General features: G+C 37.6%; 1 protein-coding gene across 3 annotated transcripts; it reads left to right on the forward strand.

Moving 5' to 3' along the window:
- The first annotated feature begins 4,777 nt into the window (after positions 1–4,777).
- LOC126811393 (organic cation transporter protein) lies at positions 4,778–27,919 on the forward strand. Of its 3 annotated transcripts, XM_050536979.2 has the most exons (11): positions 4,778–4,795; positions 5,829–6,039; positions 11,148–11,370; positions 13,843–13,946; positions 14,178–14,332; positions 14,906–15,074; positions 15,772–15,996; positions 17,886–18,115; positions 23,065–23,246; positions 24,491–24,642; positions 25,828–27,919. In XM_050536979.2, exons 2-11 carry the CDS (start codon positions 5,897–5,899, stop codon positions 25,967–25,969), a joined length of 1,725 nt encoding a protein of 574 aa, XP_050392936.1. In that variant the 5' UTR covers positions 4,778–4,795; positions 5,829–5,896; the 3' UTR covers positions 25,970–27,919. The 3 variants fall into 3 exon arrangements, with proteins under 3 accessions (XP_050392936.1, XP_050392935.1, XP_050392937.1); XM_050536978.2 differs by lacking the exon at positions 4,778–4,795 and having other exon boundaries at positions 5,645–6,039; XM_050536980.2 differs by lacking the exons at positions 4,778–4,795; positions 5,829–6,039 and adding an exon at positions 8,396–8,547.

A 27,919-nucleotide genomic window follows, 5' to 3' on the forward strand; every position in this document is an offset into this window, starting at 1 on the left:
CGTACCAAAGTTAGTAATGACGTGTGAGGCGAATATCTCGGTTCAGAGCAAAGCAATCTGACCTGAAATTTTCAGCAAATACTGTTTTCATTATCTATTTTTAACTATTATAGCGAGAACTATCAGCTCTTTATCTAATCTTACCTAATGCCCCTTTAATAACACAACGGCATATTGGTCAAATATAGAAATATTACCACGCACAACCTGGAAATATGCCATATGTTCACAAACCCCGGGGGGGGGGGTAACCCCGGGGCAGAAGTTTGCAGAGCCCTTAATATCACTACTCAAATTTGAAACTGTAGCCTCTATTGCGTTAGCAAGGATTTCAGAAAGGGGTTCGGGGTAAGGCCGCAGAGTGCTCGATATCAATAAGGTTCGTCCTCTCATGACCACAATGCTTCATATCATATTACTCCCAAATGCTTCCCAACAAATTTGAAAAAAAATCCGTAAAGAAATATAGAACCTACCGCGTTCACAAGGTTTTCGGGAAGAAAATGGGCATAACTCTGGTACGAAAGATCGCGGAAGGATGAATATCACAAGACAATTGTTGAAGGACGGAAGGGCCGGCGAATAGGGCGCGACATAGTACTCCCACACGGAATGGGGGGTATAAAAATGTTAGATAATAATATAACATCAAAGACACCGATATCCCTAGAACTATACATATTATTGCATACATACCAGATTACTTTTAAATTCAACCAAATCACCGACCACAAGCCCAACCCCACTACCATTACCCTAACTCATTAGATTTCCAAATATGAAATCTACTAAACTACAAATCCAAAAACCCCATTAACTAAACGTCTAACAACACCTCGATTAGCAACCAAACCTAAAATCCCACCAACAACTGTCTATCACTACCTCTCTTTCAATCAGCTCAAGTCAAGCCACTTTACCCACTACCAGCCCAGCAGCCAAAGACACACACCACTGCACCAGACATCAATTGAAGATCACCACCATTAAACCCCTACATCCGCCCCGGCTCACTATCACCTCGACCTTGTTCTGCAATTCCAGTGCACTGCTGTTTTCAAGTGCATGAATATAATGCCAGATATAATGAATTGATTATTATATTAAACAAGGTGATTAATAAAATGGGAACTATTATATACTATTCAAAAAAAGTAGGGGATATTTGATTTTGGGGGCATAATACTAAAATATGCAAATGACTACGAAAAAAGTCACTATAGAACCTAACAGAAGAAACATTTCCAGTTACATGTGACGCCCAAACGCACCAATAGCTACCGCATGGAATGCAGGGCTTGGGATCATCATGGGGGTCCAACCCAAGATTTGCACGACTCTGACTTTGAATGTTACAGTCATTGTGGCATTGAATTCCAGGGTGGAAACATCAGTTTAATTGTTTTAGTGACCAGAAAACAAATTTTGATATGCGTCGGCTTACCCAAAATGAAAGGTTACGTGCCCTTGGCATGCTACAGATCGGCACAACACAGGCGGTTGTGGCGCGGACGATGAATGTTTCTCAGTCTGTCATAAGCAGGCTATGGTCCAGATACCGTGATACACAATCTGTACAGGACAGACCACGCTCAGGTCGACCAAGGGCGACAACTCAAGCCCAGGATCGATTTATCCGTACCTTGGCCTTGAGAAATCGTGTCATCACAGCAAATCAGATCAGCGCTCGTCTTCAAACAGACACTGGTGTGAGAGTGAGTGGCCAGACGATTCGGAATCGACTGCATAGGGGTCACCTTCGCGCCCGACGTCCTCGCGTGATCCCTTGTTTGAGAGATCATCACATTCAGGCAAGACGTCGTTGGTGTAGGGATCGTCAACACTGGGATAATCGACGCTGGAGCAATGTGATGTTTTCAGATGAGTCAAGGTTCACTGTTGATTTTTTGGACAGACGTAGGAGGGTGTGGCGTCGTCGAAACGAGCGCTTCCAAGACGTTAACGTCATCAGACATGATCGATTTGGGGGTGGTTCTGTTATGGTGTGGGGAGGCATCACTGTTGCTGGAAGAACGGCTTTACATGTTGTTGCAGGGCGTGTTACAGGACAGTACTACCGGGACAACATCTTGGCAGTCCATGTTGTGCCGTTCGCACGACGTCATGGCCGCCGTTTCATCTTCCAGGATGACATCGCAAGATGTCACAGGGCCAGGATCGTTACAGGTTACCTCCAACAACAGAACATCACCACATTACCTTGGCCAGCACTGAGTCCCGACCTCTCCCCCATCGAGCATGTCTGGGACATGCTTGGACAGAGGTTACGTCAACGTCAACAACGTCCTGCGAATGTCCAAGAACTTGCTGCTGCGTTGCAACAGGAATGGGACAATCTGGACCAAAATGACCTTAGACGTCTCATTAGGAGTATGCCACGTCGGATCAATGCTTGTTTGGCAAACAGATGAGGATTTACCCGTTACTGACTTGGTTGTGATGCTGTGGTAACTTTGCTGTTTGACCCCGGGTATCATTTTACCCTTATAATGGTCAGTCTGTGCCTTACTTAGTCTAACGATGAATGTGAACTTCATTTCATTTTGTCATTTGTTTCTTCGTCAGTTTCATTAGGTGACTTTAATAACACTTAAAAATCAAATATCCCCTACTTTTTTTGAATAGTATATTAAATTAACCATTCATAATTTACTGATTCTATCATTTCATCAATATTTGAGACTAAAGTTAAATTGGATACTGGGTTAACCGTAAATGAAAGTACAAAAAACACAAATCTTTCTGAATGGAACTAAATGACCCACAACATCCCAAAATTCAAAAAGTCATTTTTGTCTCCAATCTTACTTGAATCGTCAGTCTACTGCACCAGTGTCGGTCTGGGCCATCCTGGCTTTATCTGTTGCCTTATCTGGTATTATTTTAATAATGTCTATAAAATGTTATATATTTCGATGAGTATGTGCCAACGACCGATTAAGACGACTTTGAGATCCATCAAGGCACTTTTCTGGGTCATAACATCCAGTGGTGATTCCAGAAAAGTATAGGACACAGAAAGATATAGGCTTCATTGACACGGTTAATTGATACATAGTCATATTAGAGGTAGATTCCCCAATGTATGTATTTGTACCTTAGGAAGAAGTGCAAGACTCACAGCTCTTCCTACTACCCACCTTGTTACGTCTAGTTGATAATTGTAGTAGGAAATTCTAAATGAACTGTATTGATTGCAACGCACTGAAAATCAGTCTTTACCGCTGAATATCTCATTTTACTAAATCGAACAATCTTCTATTTATGTTTCTGTCACGTAATCTCGCAGGTGTACAAACGTTTTCCCACACCACACTCCATAGCGTTTGTCCGACTTCATTAACCAGCTTGCTGCAGAAAAGTCGGACATAAACAAAAGTAGGAGATAAAATTCCGTTTCATTTCTACGTGACTGTTACAAGAACATGAACTATTTTCACGCATTTCCTTAAAGAATAAAACAATATTTAACTCTTTCTATTGTGAGTCTTTTTTCTAGACATTTATTCACATGACAAGCCAAAAATAAACTCTAGGCCATCGGATGGCTGAGATATGGATGGCAATCAGCTTAACTTGACCCTTTAAAAATTGCACAACTTGCCCCGAGGTAGCCTTTACAATTAATTAATCCTCAGCATCTTCACACACCAAAACTAAACCAAACCAATAGGCTAGAATTGCAACCATCTATAGTGGTTATCATTTGCCTATTTTCAGGAAATCCACTTTTGGTATCGAAATTTGGATTTTTGTGCGTAGGACATTTGTTCTTGGGGAAATTGACTCCTCCCTTGTACCAATAACAATCATTTATTAAATTATTTAATAGGTGGCACCACCATTCGTGCATCTTTTCTCATACAGGCTGCAGAAGGGGTGTCCGAGCTTACACTCTCTCACCTAAATATTTCATAACCAATTAATCAATTCTTAAAAGAGGCAAATATAGTTTGCAAATAAACTTAATCCATGACACAACGCGGTAAATTATAGAATTAAAGGATATGAAGGAATTGTTCTGATTCTGCAACTGAACTTAACTTGACCCCATCAATCAAATAATTGCTTTCTCGTTAGACATGAAGTAGGTATAATACTATAGGTAAAAGTAAGATGTTTACTGTATATAAATATTGATCAGTAAGTCATGAAATGTGACCCGGGTATATAGAGTATATAGTATAGTCACAAATATACATGAGAGCATATGGACCACTTTCGCTCTTAACTAGAACGGGCAGTGACAGAATTCCAGTTAATACGCACTAGAAATTCACACGTGTTTAATCAGTGATGCATTTTAGATACAGAGTTCAGGGGGTCATGACTCTAATGTGATATTATGTGCATCTATTTAAAATAATACGCTTCTTTCACTCTGTGCAATATTCATGTGTTCATGGCATGATATAGTCTACCCTAACCTCTGTGAACTATATGTTGAACAGGTATAGTCGTCAAGAAGTCTAACTGTATCCATCGTAGGTCGTTCACTCGTAAAATGATACGTTCTATGGCATATTCATGTTATTATATGAATTTGGGTTGTGAAAATGAATTCTCAAATTGATCATTTGATGGAAGGTAAAATTGTTCGATAATTTCTTTACACTTTGACTTTAAGATAATTGCTTTTCCTGTTATCTATTGGGATTAGCTCGATCTACAAGTTGGGGAAATTTCCCCTTTGTGAAAACATACTTTGAGCACGGCAGTATTTTGCATTATCTTACCATATTGTGTGCTGCAGTCATGTCGTCAGTACAGTAATGTGAGTGTATTATATTTATTTTTATTTTTTTTTTCGTTATTGTTTTTCGTGTAAGAATGAAATGGTTTTAACGTCCTTCATGTCTAATATAACTAGGCTAATAAAGATATAATATTATGTGGATAATATTAACCAGCCTATCTTTATAAAACTTCTGGTAGTTTGGATGAGACAAAACCAGAGATCCCGTGTACACATTGGTGTGCACGTAAAAGAACCCTTGACATTTGGAATTCAGTTGTTATCCGGACAAAATTTACCCCGTGTTACACTGTATGGTACTTGCCCGTCTTCATTAGCCTGTTGATACAAAACTATACGACGTTTAAGCCCATTTTATTTCATTGCATTTATAAAATTGCTATTCTTGATGGTAGTTTCCGTGATCGAAATATGGTGCGTTTACAAAGTTATTTAACAGATCGATTACTGCAAAAATTCTGTAGTTTCCCGCGGTAATGTAATTTCAACTACCACTCTTTTAAATTCAGACCTAGTCAATTACTATTCTCTGTGATTAGCGCCTTGTTATACGTGTCATTGCTGACACTGCCACTTCTGACAATATAGTTGCTTCAATCATCTTATTATTATAATAATCCCGATTGCCAAATTACTAGGTTAATGCGTATACAGACAGAGAAAGTAACAAACTAAGTAAGGTCACTTTATGGTTCCATAGTATACAATCTGAGTCGCATTAACTACACATGCATGGTTTCTATTTACGTCTTACTTAATGTTTTCATATTTTTGTGTACGATGTTTCGTTGCTATTTTTACGCGAATTAGGGAAATCGAGCAAGGTTCAGAAATGACAACTCCAAAAATCTTTAATGAGCATATTACTTTGTTTATCACGCTCGATGGGAGTATATAAATCTTGAATACTTGTTGATAATAATAGTGAGGCAATACCAATGTAGCATTTATTTATGACCTGAATGCATAACCAAACGGGTACTTTGTGGAGGTAATTGTCAATGTGCCATAGAATAATATCTTCACCAGAACGCGAAACTTTATTTTACAGAGAGATCGTCACTTAGTAACAATTCAAAAACTAATTTTGTCTGTGTGTGAACTAGTGAATCTATTGCAATGCATTTCGACGAGATATTGCGGCATCTTGGAGAGTTTGGCACATACCAGAAGAGAGTATTCTTTTTATTATGTTTACCAGCAATAACTCATGGAATACGGATGTGTGTAACAGTTTTCCTGCAATTTGTTCCAAAACACAGGTAAGTGTTGTTGTCTTTTTTTAAAAAAACAAACAAAAATTGGCTTATTTCGATTATTGTCGCTGTCTATTATTACTTATTTACCCCATCATACCTTATATGATTTAAATGAATGAATGGAATAGAGCTTAACGTCCTACTTTTCTGCACCAACCGGGCAAATGGTAATGGTAATTTAATGGGATTTAACGTCATACTGCTCTGCTCCGATTGGGCTAATGCAGTAGGGCATATGCCTTACAGTGTGCTATAAGGGAAATTTTGCCCGGACATCGGAACTGCTGTCTACTCTTATATCGAATTCCAACTGTCAATGGTTCTTTTACGTGTACGCCAATGGGTACACGGGACCTCGGTTTTTCGCCCCATCCAAACGACTATACATTGTCCTTCTGGCCTGCAACACTGACACGGGGGAACCACGCCGAAAAAATCCCAATGAACTTTCTCAGCCAACACCGGGATCGAACACGGGATCTACAGGTTAGGGAGGCAACGTCTTACTCACTGAACTACCACGGCTGCCACCGAGACAATGAAGACGGGCATGTACCATGGATTGTGGCTTGAGTGAGAACAATTTTGCCCGAACAGGAGTTGAATTCCGATTGCCCAGGGCTCTTTTACGTGTACGCCAAGGTGTACATTGGAGCTCGTTTTTCCACATTACAGGAACGGCTAGATGCTCTTCCTTCCCAAGCCCTCTTCCTGCACCACCAACAATGAGAATGATTAAAATGAAGTTGACCACACGAACGATTGGCACATAACGCTATGGTGTCACCTCTCTGTGGAAACATTGATTACGGAGAGAAACCACACGATGAGAAAGACGTCCTTACTCATTCTCAAGTAAATGCCTCGTATCGAAATTAAACCACTCAACACCCATCAGATAAGAATATGTTAGTTATAGCGTGTGTAAACAATACAGTGAACGTTAAATTTTCTTTTTCTTTAAAGAGGCATGTAATATTGAAAACATCATTTAAAATTACCTTAAATTGCACTTAGTATCAAAATCCAAGGTATCGTCTCTTTAAAACTTTAAACTAAAAGATAAGGGGAATAGATGTATAACCATAAAACCATGGCTCATTATCAGACTATATGTCATAATAAAAAAAAATAGGTAGCGTTTCTACTCTTAGTATATTATTAATCTTAACCTAAATCGCACTGACATCTGAACATGATTGATATAAAAAATAAAAATTTGATCAAAACGTTATTATATATATTTATTTTATGATCAGTAGTGGAATACCGCGTTTTATCAGTGAAATAAAAGTGTTATTCCACTGGCTAGTTGTTTTTACCTAAAATGATTGTAAAATCATAAAATAAATAAAACATTTGTCGTTTTGTCGTGAATAACATATTTCCTGACAAGGACAGCTGTCTAGTCGTTCGGATGGGACGAAAAACCGAGGTCTCGTGTATACATTGGAGTGCACGTAAAAGATCCCTGCGCAGTTGGAATTCGATATAAGAGTAGGCCGTAATGCAGCTGACCGGACAAAATTTCCCTCATAGTAACTTTAAATCGATTTTATCACAAAATCATGAATTTGGTTGAATATCTGGAATATGTATAGAACAATGTCTGTTTTAATATATTGGCTATATTGTGTAAACATGATCGTTTATGAAATATATTCTTTAAAACACAATTCTTGGAAATGAAATATTCTCGGTCAGTTATATACAACATGTGTTTAGTAGTAGGCCGATATTTAAAAGTAAGACGATATCACAATAGAAGAGTTAAATGAGGTTTAACATCCTACTTCTTGCTACAACCGGACTAATGAAGACGGGAATACGCCATGCAGTGTACTATGAGTGGAATTTTGCGTGTATGCCAACGTGTACACGGGATCTATAGTTTTTTTCGTGGGGGTCGGGTATTCTAGTGGTGTAACGCTTGCCTGTTAGATCTGTCATTGAATCAAGTGGCGTGGTTTCAATTCCCCGCTTGTATGTGACAAAGGAGTAAGGTCGTCTATTCAACCTGTGGGTTTTCTCCGGATCCTCCAGTTTCCCCCCTCTGCTAAAGACCCGTAGTACTTTTCTCGGCCAACACCAGGATTCAAACTCAGGAATTCCAGGTTAGTGTGGCAGCATCCTATTCACTGAGCCACCGTGGCACTGGAGACTCGTATAACTAAAACCTAAAATATGTATAAGCTGCACCCAGAGGCGTATCTTGCATGGCGACCACTCTTTCCTCTGTGTATATACAACAGCTGTTTATCAGTGTTTTTATCAGTGTTAAAATTCTCATGCTTGTGATTACCTAAACACCTTACGAAATCGTCTGTCTTTTATTTGTAACTAAGCATTGCCTTCCTTTATCATCAACATGCGTTACGATCAGATATTGAAATTTATAGGAGAGTTTGGAATATATCAGAAAAAGATTTGTTCTTTACTATTTTTACCTGGCATAACTCATGGAATACGTATGGTTATATCTGTTTTTATTATGTATATTCCTTCACATAGGTAGGTTCAACAGTTTCACTGTACTCTTTTATAAGATATTAATCTGGGGGCTCTGTTGGTTAATTACGAGTTATTTTAATATAAGTTAAATAATACGTTGTACCCAATATTTGTATGACGTATTGCGCCATATAAATCTCAAGTAAAACATAGATGACCATTTAAATACTAGTAATATAGGTCAGTTAATTTTGTCGCCTGGGACACTGGGCATAACCAGATGCATGTAAATGAGAAGGTTATTGTTTGCTCCCTGAACATGCAAAATCAAAACATTACATTTCCTTAGGTTAAGTAAAATTATTGATAGGTGGAATCTAGGTAAAATATATCCAGTTAAAGGACGTAAAGCTCAATATTATCCATTACAAACATTGGTCCACTCCAATCTATAGTGATGTTTTTATCTTGCCGTGAAAATATGGGTCCCTGGTATAAAATATTGAAGACAGTGAACATTTTTAAAACAAGTACTGTATGCTTTCGAGCGCGATTTGTAATGAGACGCCTTGGTGAACGAGGCTAAACGTCAATGCGTGGGTGAAATATGGACCCTTTATTTGGACAGCTCACGCATTAAGACGAACAAAACTGATCAGACATTACAATACAAGTTTTAAAAATTGAATGCAAATCAGTTTATATACACCTGTCAATCTGATTAAAATACAGATCTATATTTCGTTTCGTTTTATTTTATACTTTCGATGGCCTACACTACATGAAGATCTGACCAGTTGCACTGGAAGGTCACATCGTACTAGCGGCGTTTGACCCTATGACATCAGAAATTGATTAATCAATCAGCGTTGACGTTTCTAGTGGTTTACCCACAGTTCCATGCATCGCACGCCAAGAACTCGCCGTAACAGACCGTTTCATTGGCTCATCCCCCACTTCTTCCAGATACTAGTGTAGTAAAGACAAATAAAACGAAATGTTGAACTATAAAAAAACGAAACGAAATAGGATCTGTGTTTTAATCAGATTGATACACCTATATTACATTAATAGAGATTTAGACCCTTTAAGCTATTCATGTTAAATATACGCACATATTTATTTTACCTACGAGAGAATGGGAAATTGGGGTTTAACGGTAATTTGGGGAAAGACATATGGAAATAATAACCATATAATTAGTTTGTTTATAGAGGGGGTGGGACGCAAACTATCTCCATAGACAGAGCCCCGACGGTTAGGTACACGCCCGGTATCGAAGACAAAGCACTTGCCCCAATGCCAGATCGCCTGAATTAAAGTTTACACATTAGACCACTTGATCACCCACCCCTCTCGCTCAATTTAACTAAAATTATTATTAGATGTCGTTTCGTGGTCGGGAAGAGATTCGGACAGTTTCCATCAGAAAGTGATGTAACACTAAAGAAGCGATCATATTTGTATTGTCTAGATGATCAGCCTACTCCAAAACCGGCGACAAGTTGTCATAATAACAGCCGCAGTACTAATGGATAAGTTTTATAAGTGGTTGTAGTTTTATTAGTCATCCGATAACACATAACCAACAGAGTAACGTAAGTCTATTAAATATGCATTATGTAGGATTTAGATAAAGAGCCGACAGTTCTAGTTATAAATTAGATGATAAAACTAAATATATTGGAAATTTCATTCAAGTTACTGTATTTTGAGCGAAGTTATGACTGTTTGAAGATATAGCGTAGATCGTTCATTATCGTAGCAACGGTACTTGACAACCAAGACTTGGCCTCGATTGTCCATTTCATCGTTAAATTTTTAAATCCCGCGGATGTTTATTTCCTTTTAAAATGTTTAAAAAGATATGTATAACATTTGAAGCCAAAAAATAAGATCTGCAATAGGCAAATTGAGTTCTTACATAATGCGTCGTTAAGCAATCTGGGCGACCATTTTCATATTTTAGCAGAAACGTTTAAACAAGGTAATCGGGCTATTTCTTTAGATTTTGGTGTTTAATTGGTACCGGTACCCACAAATACACTGCACAATATGGGAATGCCCCTTTAATACTACCACTTTTATAGAATGTCATCGAACTGTAGAGCTTATCATTCATTTACCTACTAACACAGTTTTATATAAAAAAATCTTGCAAGCATGTTTGTAATACACCACGCGTCCTCTAGTTTTTTTTGTGTTTTATGTTCTAGATTGAAAGTAACTTCAACATAAATAATCATAAATTACATTTAAACGGTATGCTTGTTGTTTGTAAATAATAGAATAAATATCTCCTCATGGAAACGTACCATGAAGACAGATACGTCGTTGTATTATGATGTGTTTTCGTGGCAGTAAAAAATATATTCCGTCGACCGATATGCATTTCACACGTGAGAAACCATTCAGAAGCCGTTGGTGCGCCTTCACTTTAAAATAAGCAGGCTTTAAGTTGTCTTTTAACAATGCGGACAATTGCTGCCTAATAGCAATTAAATTATGAAGAAAGAGTTTAAAAGAAAACTTTAAGTCCAGCCTATACGTGTTAGTGTTGATACTATACTACCTGCACTCCCATCCCACCCCCATCCCCACCCCAAAAGAATCAAATCGTCTGTCACAATTTAATTTCAATCAAAATATTGACCTTTCAGATGTGCCATACCAGGATATGAAAATGATACCTACGCTGTCCAGTCTGAATATCACCAAAAACTCATCAACGAAACCATTCCCCTTGCCAGCAAAGGGTTGGGGTGGTTATATGACCAATGTCATCTGTATGATTACACAAGTAGCAACCATTCCAGGTCAACGCTAAGTTGTTCTAAATGGGTTTACGACCAATCAGTATTTCTTAACACTGCATCGTCTGAGGTAGGTGCTTCTTTTTTAATTTAATGTACGCCCGTTAATAATGCCAATGTTAAATTAATGTTTTAGACATTTTAAAGAGGGGCGAAAGCAGAGGGTTTGTAAGACTATACTTACTATATACGGTAGGGTATATTTCATTTTTCTTAAAAGATGCTCTGGTTAACGTATTGAAGTCGTTAGCTAGAACCAGTGACAGCAAGAACTAGGCTAACAAGGATATGTCTGGTAGATTAAAATCAGGCAATGGCATCATAGTCTGGTAATCCAAATATGGTAATCCCGTGTTTTAGAAACGTGGACACCCGCCCTCATGGGTATCCATTTAAGTACACTGTGTTGAAATCCGGGGTAGCCTTAGTTCCTTTAGGAACTGTCTCTGAGCGGACGATGTCCACTGACAGTTCCTGTCGAGCCTTATATAGCTGCAATATGAAAATACGGTAAAATACCGCTCTTCCCCACCTGTGTTCTCAGGCTGTTTTAGAACACAAACCTTCTATTTTTCACCGTGATTCTTTATTTTCCACCAAAGGGTATCATTTATCAATATATTTGACACAAATTTTTAATTATTCAACACAATTTTCAAGTAGAATTTAGCGATGAAATAAACATGCGGTTTGCGCATGTCCGGGTCTCGTAATGGCCGTCAGATCAAACGTATTTTGTGTATGTTTTTAATCGCAGAATTCTACTTGAAAATAGTGTTGAATCATTAGAAATGTGTGTCGGCTGTGGCAAGAAATGATTCCTTTGGCGAATAAATTAGAATAAAGGTGAAAAATAGTAGGTAAGGATTCCAAAATAGCCTTAGAACAGAGGAGGGGAAGAGTGGTATTTTCATATAGCGGCTATATAGGGCCCGATAGGAACTGTCAGTGGACATCGTCCGCTCAGACACAGTTCCTAAAGGAACTAGGGTAGCCTCTGTGCAGCTGACCAACCATTTTCCCGGGGTTCAATACATGACTCATGCACGTAATCTCTTTATAAAGAACGTGCGGGGTTTAAGTTTCTTTAGACATCATTCGGAGTCCCCAGGGGAACATCATACCCACAGCTTCCTCGGCTTAGAGGCTAGGGTGAGTGCATCATTTCGTAATCTCAGAAGGACGTTCCAACAACCTCCTCGGTCGAGAGGCTGGGTACCGCCGCCGCAAAACACAAGCTAGGGGATAGAGAACTTATATTTAGCTTATATTTAATGTCATAGCTGTGTGTGTAGTTTCCTGCATATAACCGTTGTATTATGGATGTTATAAAGATATAAAACATAGTTAACGTAAACAGGTTTCCAGAGTTAATGTTTTAGCGGCTGCGATAAAGATATATACACAATGTTAGTAGAGTCCTAGAGTAAAGAATTACAAAAATAACCAGAGACAATATTAGACGATCACAAGGCTATTATAAAATGTAGCAGTGAAGAGAGTATGCGTCACACGTTGGATGTGGGGATGTTTTGGTTAGAGTCCCTTCCCACATCTAACCAGCGACGCATAGCATAGCATTATAGGCATCGTGTTACAGGTTAACACAAGGGCTGAGATGTGCACTTAATATCCCCGTCAGACCGGTGTGGCGTCCTTGCTGTACTACTACAGCGACGGAAAATGGTCTCAGAGCGCGTCAAGATTGCAATAAGCGTGGTAAAAGCGTGGTGGAAACGCCAGATATTGTACTGTGGTCTCCATGATCGCCAATGATCGCCGATTCACGGCGTTTGTTTTGAGCATGTTCAAAGCAATCGCCAAGGTACTGCGATCTTGCCCGGAAAGCTGTGAGATGGCGACTTTCTTCAATTTGTAATTTTTTGGGACATTTTCTCGCGTTGTGTTCACGTTCGTGTTGTGTATTTTCTGGTCGCCGTACGGTCGCAGCAGCGCATTAAGGACGCCACCCCGGTGGTATTAGATAGTAGAATGAATATGTGCAAATAATCTTGCGTACCTTGCGTATGTAATCTTTTTACTGTCATACACTACATTTAATAAATAAAGCTTTATGGATTTCGTTGATGAGACAGAAAGGCACCGATTTAGCTAATAAAGACAGACGCGTATTGCAGTGTGCTATGTGTGAAATTATGCCCGGAAAGCGACTCTATGGCCTACTCTTTTTCGAATTCCAACTATCATTGGTTCTCGTACGTGCACGCCAACGTATACACGAGACCTCGGGTTTTCGTCCCATCCGAACGACTAGATGCTTTTCCTTACCAGCCCCCTCCACTCTGGAAAAAGCCTAGGAACGTTTTAGGCCAACTTCGGGAGCGATCCCGAGAACTCCTTGACAAGACATTGCATGCCCAAAATGAAACTGCGCGCAATTCAGCTAACTGAAGAAATTAAGAATACAAGAATTAAATTCGAAACACATATTTATCTTTTTTTGTAATCGTTGTTACGCCCCCATTCTCTCTTAAGTAGATTGAATGCAGTGTGTTTAATCGTACTGTTCTTTCACTTTCAGCTGAACCTGGTATGTGATGATGCTTTGAAGACCTCTCATGCTCAGATGATATTCATGGGTGGTTATTTCTTTGGAGCATTTGCTACCGGGGCTTTCTCAGACAAGTGAGTACATTTACTTATATAACCGAAATGATGCCAAAGCATGGAAGCTTTCGCTAATGACTTCTACAAATGAATATTTGATAATACCACGTGGTTCCTAAATGACATTGATAATATCGTGATAATGCACCCTAAAGTACTGGAATGCCTGGAATGCTACCATGGAGATGTCACATTGTTATTATTTGATAGTGTATTGCTAAATGTATCTCTAAAAAAATTTTTTTTCAGATTTGGTCGTAAGATTTCCCTGTACGCGTCTATAGTATTGGTATTAGCAGGCGGGCTGGGTTTAGCCTGGGCCCAAAATTTTATAACGTTTGTTATCATCAGATTTATTAATGGTATTGGAACTGCTGGAGTCTTTACAACTTGTTTTGTACTGGGTGAGTTCTAATGATATTTATTTAAATAACGTATATTCTTCAAACCCGCAGAGTAACACCGCTGCGATAGGCGTCATTGTCCACCCTAAAGAATAAGCGTCGCCATCTCAGTTACGGTTAATTGTTGTGGTGCTTCCATTCATCAGCTTCATCCAGGTTTGGTATCGAATAAATTTTATTCTGAAAGTAGGAAACACATTTTGGAGGGACCTCTCGACCAGGCTAAATCGCAGCACGCCACCTTGGAAATCGTACTCGTGCTGGCACCAGTATAATTCCATTGAGTTGGTTGAATTGTTCAAGCTGCTGTCTTTCCGAATATAAGGATTTCTTACCAGCCCCTAGATGATTTTTGTCCATACATCTGTAAGGGACGGGTTGCGTCCGTAAAAGGGACCGCACCTGGTTGTACTGTATTGCATAGTATGCCGGCCAAGAATTTTGTTTGCAAAAATTTCAAGGTGTCAATCAAAACTAAAGCGTAAGAGCAAACGGCGACATCGTGCGAAAGACATCAAAATACATTTTTTGCTTACGATATTATTTTTAGGTGAAAATATATCTATCTTTTAGGTGTTGAGATTGTGGGGCCATCAAAGAGAGCATGGACTGGTATAGTTATAGAATATTTCTTTGCTATTGGTATGGTATTATATGCTGGTATGGGATATTTTATACGAGATTGGCATTATCTAGAAATAACAGCTTCTATTCCTGTTGTCCTATTCCTTGGATATTGGTGGTAAGCAAAGATTTAAGTTATAGGTTTTGACATGATTCGGGCATATTGCTGTCCTTATATGGTATTTTGAAAAATAAAAAGAGTGAAGAAACGCCAGTGTACAACGACAATCAAAATTATTACCAAAATTAAAGTATCTCAAATTGACCACACGTGTCTCCTTTGTCCCACCACTATTCGGCACAGTTGCTTCATTTGAACACCACCTACAAATTTTGCATTTCAAATGTCGTGCATTTCAAAGTTGCTTGAAACGGGTGCATAGCACGTCAGAAGTTGTAGCTATGACTATTATTCAACAACGAAATTTAGAAGGCATGACTTAAGGTATATAGTTCATGAGCCATTATTAAGAGTGAAAGAAAAATGGTGATGAACGTTTACTGAACTTTAACTAGGTCATTTGGGACTAGCAGAAGTTATATGTGTATTTCCAATAATTCACGAGGGTACACAGGCAACCTGTATCATATTCATTCTGACATATAAGCTCGGAATAGGACAAATGAAAAACATAGACCGCAGGCATTATGTACTCAGCGCGCCAATCCGATTTAATATATAACGGACACAATACATACTCATAATATGAGAGCTCGTAAATCTATAGATGATTTCCGAACGTACATCACAATTAATACTTTCAACCTTTTGTTAATACATTTGCATGTATAAGAAATGCTAATTGAATTTTTAGGTTAATTCCAGAATCTCCAAGATGGCTAATCAACGAAGGACGAACTGATGAGGCGGAAGTCATTATACGTCATGCAGCAAAGGTTAATAAGGTCAAACTACAAGACAAAATCTTTATAATGGAAACTGAGGATCAAAAAGAAGACAAAAAACCAAAGGCCAATATATTTCAATTATTTACACATCGAGTACTAGCAGTTAGAACTATTATAATTTTCTTTAATTGGTAAGGATTTTGATCTTGTGTTTTTATTATTTCACGATGAAATATATACTAAGCAGCAAAAGAAACGTCAGGTTGGTATGTTACTCTGAATAGACGCATTGCATAAAATTTGCCAAATGTTTTTATTGTATATTTCCAACTTTAACTGAGCAATAAGGCTCCTTCCCAACACAGAATTGAACCCAGGAAAGGTTCTCAAAAACGCAACCTGACTTCTGAGATGGTAATGTTTTCTCCATGATTTTCATGTAACTCATGCTGCACGTGCTGTTCACCGGGACCAGCCCTATAAAATGCACCCCTTTACCTGGTTGAATCATTCACACTACGTCAGCAGCATGCCACGACTCTCGACAGCTCAGAGGAACCAGGCTCTTGGAAGACTCGACGCTGGCCACACTGCCCAAGCCGTTGCCAATCACTTCCAGGTCAATGTTCGGACCATCTATAGGCTTCAACAACGCTTTATTCTGTCCAATGTGGCATGGAACGAGGTCCAAGCATAATGGTTTGGGGTGGAATCGGCCTGAACCAGAGAGTGGGTCACGTGGTGTTCCAAAATCTTGGTCCAGGGAGAGGAGGCGGCATCACAGCAGTGCGCTACATCGATCAAGCTCTCAGATCCCACGTCATACTACATTTCGCACGTCATCGAAACAACGTTTTCCAGCGTGACAACGCCCGTGCCAACACCGCCAGAGTTACTCGGGACTTTCTACAGCAGAACGGTATCAATGTTATGCACTGGCCAGCCCTTAGTCCGGACTTAAACCCGACTGAACATCTTTGGGATGAAATGCAGAGGAGACTTAATAACGTCGTACCGAGACCAAACACAGCCGATGGATTGCGCCAGGCTTATCTGAGAGTGTAGTTCCAGGTGCCAATGGCGTTCATCAATCGTCTGGTCCACTCCATGTACAGACAGTACACGCGCTGCACTGCTGTTATTGACACTCGCGGTGGACACACTAGATACTGATGTATAGACCGTGTACAGACTCTAAACCTTCTCGTAATGTCTCGGAATTGTGATGAATTAATCACTAATGTACCAACATACTGTTCACAAAAAATTGCTTGATCCATTTAGTAAGTCGTTTTCTAGAATGATTTGATTAAAATGCCTCTCTGATTTTAAAATCGTACTGACGTTTCTTTTGCTGTTTAGTATATTTACTTCTTATACTACTTTTGTACTCGTTTGGTATTGCAATATCTTAGTATAAAAAATCCTTCGTGAAGGATGTTCGGGCTTGTAAGAAAAATATGGCACAATTATCATTACTATTATTTGTTTAATAGGGATGAAGACATAAATTAATTAGAATTGATCAATTTGAATAATGGTTGGACAAGAATATTTTCTAAAAAAGTACTTGTTATTATGTATAGTACTAAACTTGCATGTTGGGCTTTAATGATTTAAAAGGAGCTTTTAGAAATGATGGTGTGGTGAAATGATCAATAGATATTCTACTTGCACTGAACTGTGAAATCTATTTAAAAAAAAAAATAACATCTAATTCTGCAGCTTGATATCAACAACATTAAAGATTGGGGCTTAAAAACACAAACGTATTGTGTATGGATGGGAAAGAAACGTGTATTTTAGAGAATAGGTAGCAAATAATGCAGCTATATATTCAAAACAATACTACAACTACAAAGCACTGGGTTTTTGTTTTGACGTCAACCAAATATGTTTAATGTGGAACTACAAAGCACTGAGTTTTTGACAGCCACCAAAGATGCTTAATGTTGGAAGAAAGTGATATGCCTTCTGATTATAAATTTAAAAAGAATTTTTTTTAAATATAGGATTAGAATGTCACTTTAATAATAAAACCATATTCGTTGACTTTGTTATTGTTATTTTTTAATTTTAGGATGGTTGTGAGTATGGTGTATTTTGGCCTGTCTTTAAACAGTGATAATTTGGGAGCAGGTTCGCTCTTTCTCAACTTTTTTCTGGTCGGATTAGTTGAGTTTCCCGCCTATACAGTCTGTATATTGTTATTAGATAGAGTTGGCCGTAAAGTTTTACATGTCGGAAGTATGATTGTGGGTGGAGTGGCATGTGGTATAACGATAATCACCATATTATATGCAGGGGATGGTAAGTAGAGAGAGTAGTAGTGTACAGTATTCTACCCCCCCCCCCCCGCCCGGCAAAAGCCAACGTAAAGTCGTTCGGATGGTCCCGTATATACATTGGCGTTCACGTAAAAGATACCATTGTACGTGGAATTTGATATAAGAGTAGGTCGTATAACGCGGCTGTCCAGGCAAAATGTCCCTCGTAGCACTCTGTAAGGCGCATGCCCGTCTTCATTAGCCCATGACTCGGAGCAAAACGGTAGGACGTTAAACCCCATTTAATTTCTATTTTACAGAATTGTATTCTGAAAGTAACATGACAAATTTTGGATGATATACCCAAAGCTGCAAGATTATTATAGCATGTTATTTTAAAAGTTTTGTCAGTATCAAGTTTAGCAAGAATCGACAGATTAGTAATTTTAGCTGACCCTAAACCCAATATACGGGTCTGTACTACTTTCTGCACCTCTAGGGATAATGAGGACGTGCATGCGCCATTCAATATGCTATTCGGCAAACATCGGCGGATTCCGTTACTCTACATCTAGCCTCGGCTGTATGACGGTAAGTGATATGTACCTACGCCTATACAATTGCGATGCGGCACCGGTTTACTTATTTGGAAAACTTGCCGCTTTTAAAAAGAGGTTATCAAAATTGCGTCACTCGAAGCGTGTGTAGAATTTTTAGTGTAAAGTTGTCCTTGTTTGAAGAAAATCGGATAAACTTGAAAGAAAAACAACTTCAGACTTTGAAATTTTTGTATGATAAGACATTCTTCAATGGCGTCGTCATGGGCAACGCCGTTGGTAATCCGGAAACTTAAAAGTAGTTCCAATGGCGGAATTCATCATTCAGCCGAGGCTAGATGTAGGGCACTGCAATCTGCTGAGGTCTGCCGTGTGCGTGTACACGGGACCTCGTTTTTGTTGTCCCATCCCATCAAAGGAAATAAATTTACAGACAGACACAGTCATACGGTTACATCAGTTTCCCGTGAACTCTAATTGTGATTACATGTATATTGATTGCAAAACTGCAGACTAGCTATTCACAGACACAGTCCGAATTCGTTTGAGAAAAGCCTTGCTCTGTCAATTAGAATTAAATCCTGGTCAAAAGAATTCCAGTTGAGATTTGTACCTAACAGTTACTGTAGCTTAACTGGCCAGCAGCATACAACGGTATATATATTAAGCAGCGCGGTCAGTTCAAAATACCATTGTAAAAGTGAGTGGCAAACCCCCTTTTAATGACATGCAAAAAACGAACGTTCTTTTGTGTATAGTTTTGTACGGGCTATGAACACTGTTTGTGGATTTGGACATATTATTATTATTTATCTTGGAAATTGTCTTCTGAAAGACAATCGTTTATTATGTGAATATGAAAAATATACCGAGCGCCATGGAAAACGCATCACTTAGTTTTTCGTATAACAAAATGATCCTGTAAACATATCTTATTTATGTTCCTTCTTATTGTGAACAATTTTCAAATGGGAACACATCAATAACAACACATTTGTACACTTATGAATGTTTAATCTGTAATCAACGGAGGGGTCAAAAGTACGACACAGATGTCAGTAGCGCGTGTGTCCTCCACGGGCTCTTACGCACGCTGTGCAGCGACGTCGCATGGAATTTACCAATGTTCGAAAGAAAGCCTGGGGCAAATTGTTCCATTCTTGGACAAGAGCAGCTTCTAAAAAAGCAATGGTGTGCATCTGTGGTTTCCGATACAGACGGCGTCCAATCTCATCCCAGACATGTTCTATCGGTGCCATGTCCGGAGACATGGCTGGCCAGTCCAAGACATTGATGTTGTTAGCAGCCAGGTAGTCCATACTAAAACGGGCGGTATGCGGACGTGCATTATCCTGTTGGAAGTGCTGAAGTTGTGGGTGCGCGCGAAACATCGGAACAACAATTGGTTGCAAGACATCATCACGGTAGGCTACAGCATTAACGCGACCCCTGCAAATGTGTAGGGCGGTCCGGTGATGAAATGTGAAGCCTCCCCACACCATTACACTTCCCCCACTCCATCGATTCGTTTCGAAGACGCAGCAGTCTGCAAGACGTTCCCCAAGACGTCTCCACACACGTTGACGGCCATCAGCGTGATAAAGATGAAAGCGACTCTCATCGCTGAAGAGCACACTTTGCCAGTCTACTCTTCTCCATGTCTGGTGCCCTTGGGCCTATATCAAACGCCGCTGACGGTGATGATCCCTGAGGATAGCTCCAACATAAGGTCGTCGTGCACGGAGTCCTACTTCTCTTAGACGACGTCTTACGGTGTTGGCACTTACTGGTCCTTATCTTCCGACGACTGCTGCACCTGTTCGAGTCGCTGGGCGGAATCTGTCACGCAGATGACTGACCCGGATGAAGCGGTCTTGAGCTTGGGTTGTAACGCATTGTGGACCAGGACGTTGATATGGGGCGCCGTTTGTAAAATAATTATTTAATTTTTTTTATAGCAAAAAACATTAGATGTAACTCCGAATATATATATTTTGATAAATATTAGAACAAAAATGGCATATATGTAAATATCAAAAAATATTGAAGCTAAAAGTCGAGTTTTTGGTCTATGAAAAACTTTAAATGTTATATCTTGATTTCACATCGCTTAGTTAAATATATAGCTAGATGTGCTGTTTTTCGTAGGTATAAATGCTAAATACTAAATCACTGAAAAATCTAAAGTTAAATATTTAGCTAAATATATAAACATTTAGCTAAATATATAAACATTTAGCTAAATATATAAACATTTAGCTAAATATATAAACATTTAGCTAAATATATAAACATTTAGCTAAATATATAAACATTTAGCTAAATATATATATTTAGTTAAATATATAAACATTTAACTAAATATATAAACATTTAACTAAATATATATATTTAGTTAAATATATAAACAGTTAACTAAATATATAAATATATATATTTGTGGTCCCGCCAATATTAATATTATCGTAAGCGACACAAAAAACTGCGCAAAAAATGATGACGTGTACCCGACATGTGAGCCTTGGCACAATAGGCCTACTAGCAATTAGAAATGGAAGCTGACCACGATGTAGGCATTATTAACGAATTGCGGGTGTAAGAACTAAGCTGAGCGTTCAGGTACCAGATAGCACTGTGTTGTGCAGTCAATGGAAAGTTGTACACTACGTCATCGTTTAGTGTGAAGTCGCTTACAACAATAATTATTTTAAAAACGGCGTGGTACGGTTGCGCTTTGTAAATTTAACTATATGTTTAGCCAAATATATAATTATTTAGCTAAATATATAATTATTTAGTTAAATATATAATTATTTAGTTAAATATATAAGTATTTAGCTAAATATATATTATTTAGCTAAATATATATTATTTAGCTAAATATATAAATGTTTAACTAAACATATAAATGTTTAACTAAACATATAAATGTTTAACTAAACATATAAATGTTTAACTAAACATATAAATGTTTAACATTTAACTAAATATATATTTAGCTAAATGTTTAAACATTTAACTAAATATTTAGCTAAATATTTATATATCATCAAGTCTCTTGTTTTGGTCTTAATATTCAATGCTAAATGTTAAATATGAAAACAGAGACAAATCAAGAAATATTTATATATATTATGTTAAATATAAAGTTTTTGTTGTATTTTTAGTTTAAATATTAAAAGTGAAAAATTTGCAGAAAAGTCGAGATTTAACTATATATATAAATTTAAATTAAATCTAGTGTTTTTTGCTATATAAAAAGCTAAATAATTAATTTACAAACGGCGCCCCATACGTTGACGGTCACGTGTTGATCCAGTAACTCGAACACGTTCCACCAACCTTACAATAGTGGACTGATGACAATTGAAGTGTCTGGCAATAGCACTTGTTGACATGCCAGCACTGGACATTCCCATGCATGGCTTCATTGCGTTGATTTTCAGTAAGTCTCGGCATCTCTAGCTCGATTCCTTCACACGTCCAACAACAAATTGCGCCAGATTAACGTTTCACAGTTCATGTACTGCACATTAAGTTGAAAACATGCTTTTAAAAGGCTCACACACAATCCTGCACGTGAATATTGGGTTTTTCATGTGCATCTCGTGCAATTTTTTTTTTGTGCACACGGGCCGATATTTCCGATATTTTTTGCCTTTGGGGGCATTGTGTGAAACAATAGTTCATAGTATTGCTTAATATTATACATATTATACATATTTGGGGAAAAAAAGTGATGCGTTTTCCATGGCGCTCAGTATATGTCATTTATGGAAGACCATTAGGGTCAATCAAATGAAAAAAAAATATATTCTGAGTATTTTGTAATTACAAGATAACCGTTTTGTATATGCTATCTTGTAATAATAAGATAAAGACAAGCCCGTTGGGGCCAATCACATGAATGGAAAAGTGTTCTAACTAGTTTATTTCAAGGTCGCCCTACACTGATTATCGGATAGCTAGGCGAACGAAATACTTTTTTGCGTTACAGGATCGGCCCATTCAGGTCATGCCGCCATTAATATCATTAGTTATTTCGTGCCCTCATTAAAAACCATTCATTAAGTTCATACTCTGATTAACTTCATAGTTCCACCAACTTCATACTCTTATTGATATCATTTATTATTGATACATTGATTTCATGCTCTCCTTAAAGATACTTTCCCGCGTACAAACTGCGTGATTTGATGATATGTTTGGACTAAAAACATATTCAAACTATCTAATCTATCAAATATTTGCTTCAAATCCCTCTTAAAACTTTGTATTCGTCGGGAGATACCGCAAGCTATAAATAAACTATTGTTAGACGATATGTCAGTCAGCTCATTTCATTGAGGGAGGGTCCATTTTTCAGAATGTATTTTTCGTTACTTACTGTCCATTTATCGTACATAAAATTATAATAATGCTGTTTCTGTTTCAGAGAATCAGTGGTTAACAGTATTATTTGCCATGTTGGGAAAGGTGGGTGCTACAATGGGATTCGCTATTATTTATGTGTTTTCTAGTGAGCTTTTTCCTACTGTAGTTAGACAAGCTGGTATGGGTTTTAGTTCGAGTTTTGCTAGGTTAGGTGGAATGATATCACCATATGTCGTCGATGCGGTAAGTAGGCCCTACTTAAGAATCACTTTTTTTTTTTATCTTTTTTAAAACAAAAAACAACACAAGGTATATATGGATATAACTACTTCTCTGTTATTTAATAACGAAGTTTCGTAACACTCGCTTGTCTCGTTTTATAGTTAATGACATACTATACAATGTACACCAAGTCAGCCTATTTATACATATTTTAGCTTACGCCAAGCTGATTAATAATAAGAAGAAACCATTAAAAAAATTTTATAAGCAAGCATATGTGTCATTAACCTGAAGACGTTACCTGCAAGTGTTACGAAATGTCGTTATTTAATAACAGAGAAGTACTTATAGCTATATATACCCTGTTTTGTGTTTTGTTTTAAATAGTTAACCATACATACTCCTAGAATTGACTCTACTATTTTCGTTCTCCAATCAACAGTTAATGGTGTCTTTTTTAAAAAAAAAAATCGTTTGGTTTATGTTATTAGCTTACAGACTGTGTAAATATCTACTGCAAAAACATAAAAGTGTTAAAGGCTCAATACCACTCTTGTTGTAACTGAATAATATGTCCCAATCTTTATTCTGGTCAACAAATTGTACTATTTTAGAATATTTCAATTAATTGATGATACAAATTTTATCTCAACACACCTTATTTAAAAAATTTTGAAAAATTCAACATAATGGTTTGAAAGGTCTAACGTAAACTTTTTCAAATGAAACTTCGATTTAAAAATATTTTCGAACCCTCTGGACAAGTAAAATAGGATGTAATGAATAATTTACACAACAGGTAGGGCACTTAAACATCTAGTACTTAGATAGAGATATTATTTATTTTCTGGAGCTTTCAAGCCAGCAAGAGTGTTATTGTCCCTTTAAAGATTTTATTTTTAAGTTCATTAAGCCATCCTTTCTATTAAACTCGGATTATTTCTATTTCAATGTTCATACACACTTTTCACCTCTTTTTAACCATTTCATGGTGTTGTGTATATTAATGCATATATGAAAACATCTAATGTATATATATATGATATGGTGTTTAAATTTTGTGAATAAACATTTTATAAGAAAAAAAAGAAAGCTCAGACAAGACTCGTGGTATTCACCCATTGTAGAGTTACCTCCCCGTTTAATATATTAACACAATCGACTACGTTTACATTCTCATTTAGTTCACGGTTTGGTCAATTTCATTTCCATCCAATTTTAATTGAAGAATCTTTGTTAACCATGCTTGTCTCCTGTTACTCCAGGGTAAGATTGTTGGTGGGGATTTTGGCAGAGCATTGCCCATGATTGTGTTCGGAGCTTTATCTGTTGGTGCTGGACTTCTAACACTCTATTTACCAGAAACACATAACACAGATCTACCAGAATCTATAGAGGATGGAAAGCGATTTGGAAGGTACGTGTAATTCATTTATGGTATAAATATGCCAAATTTAACCAAATAAAGCCTGAAAGGTGTTCTGTAGATATCTTCTGTTGAGTGTTCCACGCTTCCCTCGTTACTTCAGTCCTATAATTAATTGGCTTATAATTTAAATGATCTACTTATGACATAATTTGCAAATGACAATGCGGTCAAGTATGTCAGTATTAATCATTCTCACATACCCCGTATTAAAGTTTTCGAACTTGTGAGTCTCCTTTCTTGGAAACATATATATGTTTGTGATATCGGTTATATATAAGTAGTTACAGGTCGCTGCATAAAGTCAGTGTATTATTGTAAGCTCCAGTATGATACATGACAAGTTTAAGTACGAGTTTCTTTGGTTCCACTAACACCAGATACAACTTAACTTAGCTAACTATATTGTTGCGTTTTCGTTTGAAACAAACTTTGCTGGTAAATCTCTTTTCGTGGCCAAGGAACGAGACGGGTTGGTGGTCGAGTGGTCTATGGAGTGGAATCACGGATTATAAATCTGTATAAGCCTAGTCTCTATCATTTAGACAAATATTCTACGAATATTAGTCTGGTTGGGCTGTCAACATTTGAGAATAACTAGACCATTGACGAGATTATCTGGTCTTTTACGTTATAATGTACAAAATCTACCTTTTCAGTCAGAGAGCGTAATAAGAGAGGTAAATGCCCTACAACAAGATATCGACGCTGACGAAATTAATTTAAGAATTGTCATTTAAGAAAAATCTATTAAATAGTATTTGCGGTGCCTGTTCAATATCCAACACTCCAAAATGTTTTATTGTAAAATTACTCTCTTCAAAGATCATATTTATGGTGTTTATTAATCCTAATTCGTCATCACGATTCATGTCTGTTTATGATAATGTATGAATTATGGGATTTATTTCGGGAAGGGGCGCAACTCTTTTTCGACTTTTGCTAAAAAAAGTTCCATTATCCATACGTAACCGGGGGTTCGTTTTTTATGTGGTTGATTATCCAATAAAATTTCGTGAAATGTGGACAACTTAGGGTCTGGGTGTCCGGGGCTAATATAAGCCTTGAGTTTCACCCCACGATTGTTGCTAAAATTCCAGATTCAAACTATCGCTTCAATATTGTTTATCAAGAACACTTTTCATGAAAGACAAATCTGTACTCTTTTTCTTCCAGAATTCCCAATGTAGAAATACTGATTTCTGATGACAAAAATAAGAGGAATAGAACGAACTTTACTTTAGTGCCAAAATCATCCAAAGAATACAACGATACATTAGAGAACGCCGGAGAAGAGGCAGCAAACAAATTATTATGATAAATGTATCTTCATTAAAATTCCACAACCACAGAGCATTATTCAATGTAGCTAGATATAAACTTTATATTTCCATAACCATATTGAGTAGAATAGAGTAATTATTAGTTTATAACCATGCATTCCCTTAATATGAAAAGTGTTATGACTCTTGTGCTTAAGCCAAAGAAAGTCAAGTTTTTGTATATACGTTAAGATTTGATCTAAACGTATATTGTCGTCACCCGGGTCTTTCGTTCATCCACATTTTTGGGAATAATCTGAATTATTTTTCATCTCTGCTTTAGTCCATTGGAAGCATCTACCCAAATTGTGTCTTAAAGAAGCAGTCCCATATTGTAGGCTCCACTACAGAGTATACGTTAAATGAGAAGAAATAGTCCAATAACCTTATCAGAGCTTTCAGCTCAAGATATTGTACTGAACATGACAGTCAAATATGAAATCCCATTAGAAAATTTCTTTGTTCAATTTTATGAGTGACTTGATACTCGCGACGACCACTTTCCCATGATTATCCAGATGCGTTTAAAGCGTACAATTTGGGGAGTCATTGCTACCACGCATAAAAACCAAAGACATAAGTATTCCATAAGCTTAAGGACAAAGTAGATACCCACATATTCTAAACATTTGATAGGACTTTTTAAACATAACCCACATATAATTTTAACATTCAGAGCTTTGCTGTGATTTATCCATAATAAAAATTTAAAGACGCCGGGAGTGACTGACGTAGAGTGGGGTAAATAGCTCATTGCTAATTCCTATGAAGACGAAGGGTTGTTATTTAAAACATTGTGAGAGAGAATATCAGTTCAATTGACTGTCACGGGAACAGAAAAAATGAAATAAAAGTAGAAAACTTTTGATTAACTCTGCTTAAATTTTAAACGATAGCAAAAGTTTATTCTGGTAGCCCCGTAATTAAATTTATGCAAATCAGACTTGAAATACACACAGCGTATGGTACAGGATTTCCAATTACCTTTTTGTAGATGAGAAACGAATATAAATACAATATTTGATCGGGGGCAACGTTGGGTCAGTGAGTAAGGCACTAGCTCACTAATCAGGTACGAGGTTTGATCCCGGTCTTGGCCTAACTCAGATTTTCCCAACATGGTTTCTCCTTGTCAGTGCTGTAGATGGAAGGTCGGGCAAGGAACATTGTCCAGTTATTCGGATGGTGCGAAAAACAAATGTCCGTAGCATACGTTGGTGTCGACGTAAAAGAACTATTGACAATTGAAATTCGAAATAAGTATTGGCCGTTAAAAAATTAGCCTGTAAGTAGGACGTTAAACCCCATTTCATCCCCAATTATAACAACATAGTTGTCTACCGTACAATAATATCGCTATGATGGGTCCAAATCATGGAACACGGTTAAGACCTGGGAAATATTCGTGCCGTGAATCTGCACTATGGACCTACAATAGGTGAATACTAACACCGCTAAATGACGTGTCACGCACAATTTCTTGTATTTATTTTGCTCAAACCCAGTTACTGCCATTACATCCCCACCAGGGGCGATCGCCCGAAGGGCCGGTCGGACAAAAAATGAAAAAAATAATTTTGTCCAATTCGTCTAAAAAAAACTCTTTTCTGCTGAACATTATATGGGAAGGGGGGGGGGGATATTGGATCGGCCATGGAGCGATGATGATCATGTTGTATGTGGCCGTTGGCTTTAACGGGCCGCCACGCCATTACTGGAGCCTGGAATAGGCTGGTATAATAGATATTCTGGGCCGGGTGTGCTGGGTGTGGGCCGGAATTCGGAATCCTGCAATGGGGTTCCGAATTTCATCCGAAAATTTCATCGGATTTAGCCGACACTGTCGCCCGAAATTTACTAATTATTAAGTCACCTGCACCCTGTTTGTCTGCCGATGGTTCGTAACTCAAAAAAAAAAAAAAAAAAAAAAAAAAAGAAATCAATTT

Source organism: Patella vulgata, chromosome 2, assembly GCF_932274485.2.
Source record: "Patella vulgata chromosome 2, xgPatVulg1.2, whole genome shotgun sequence".
NCBI lineage: Eukaryota > Metazoa > Mollusca > Gastropoda > Patellidae > Patella > Patella vulgata.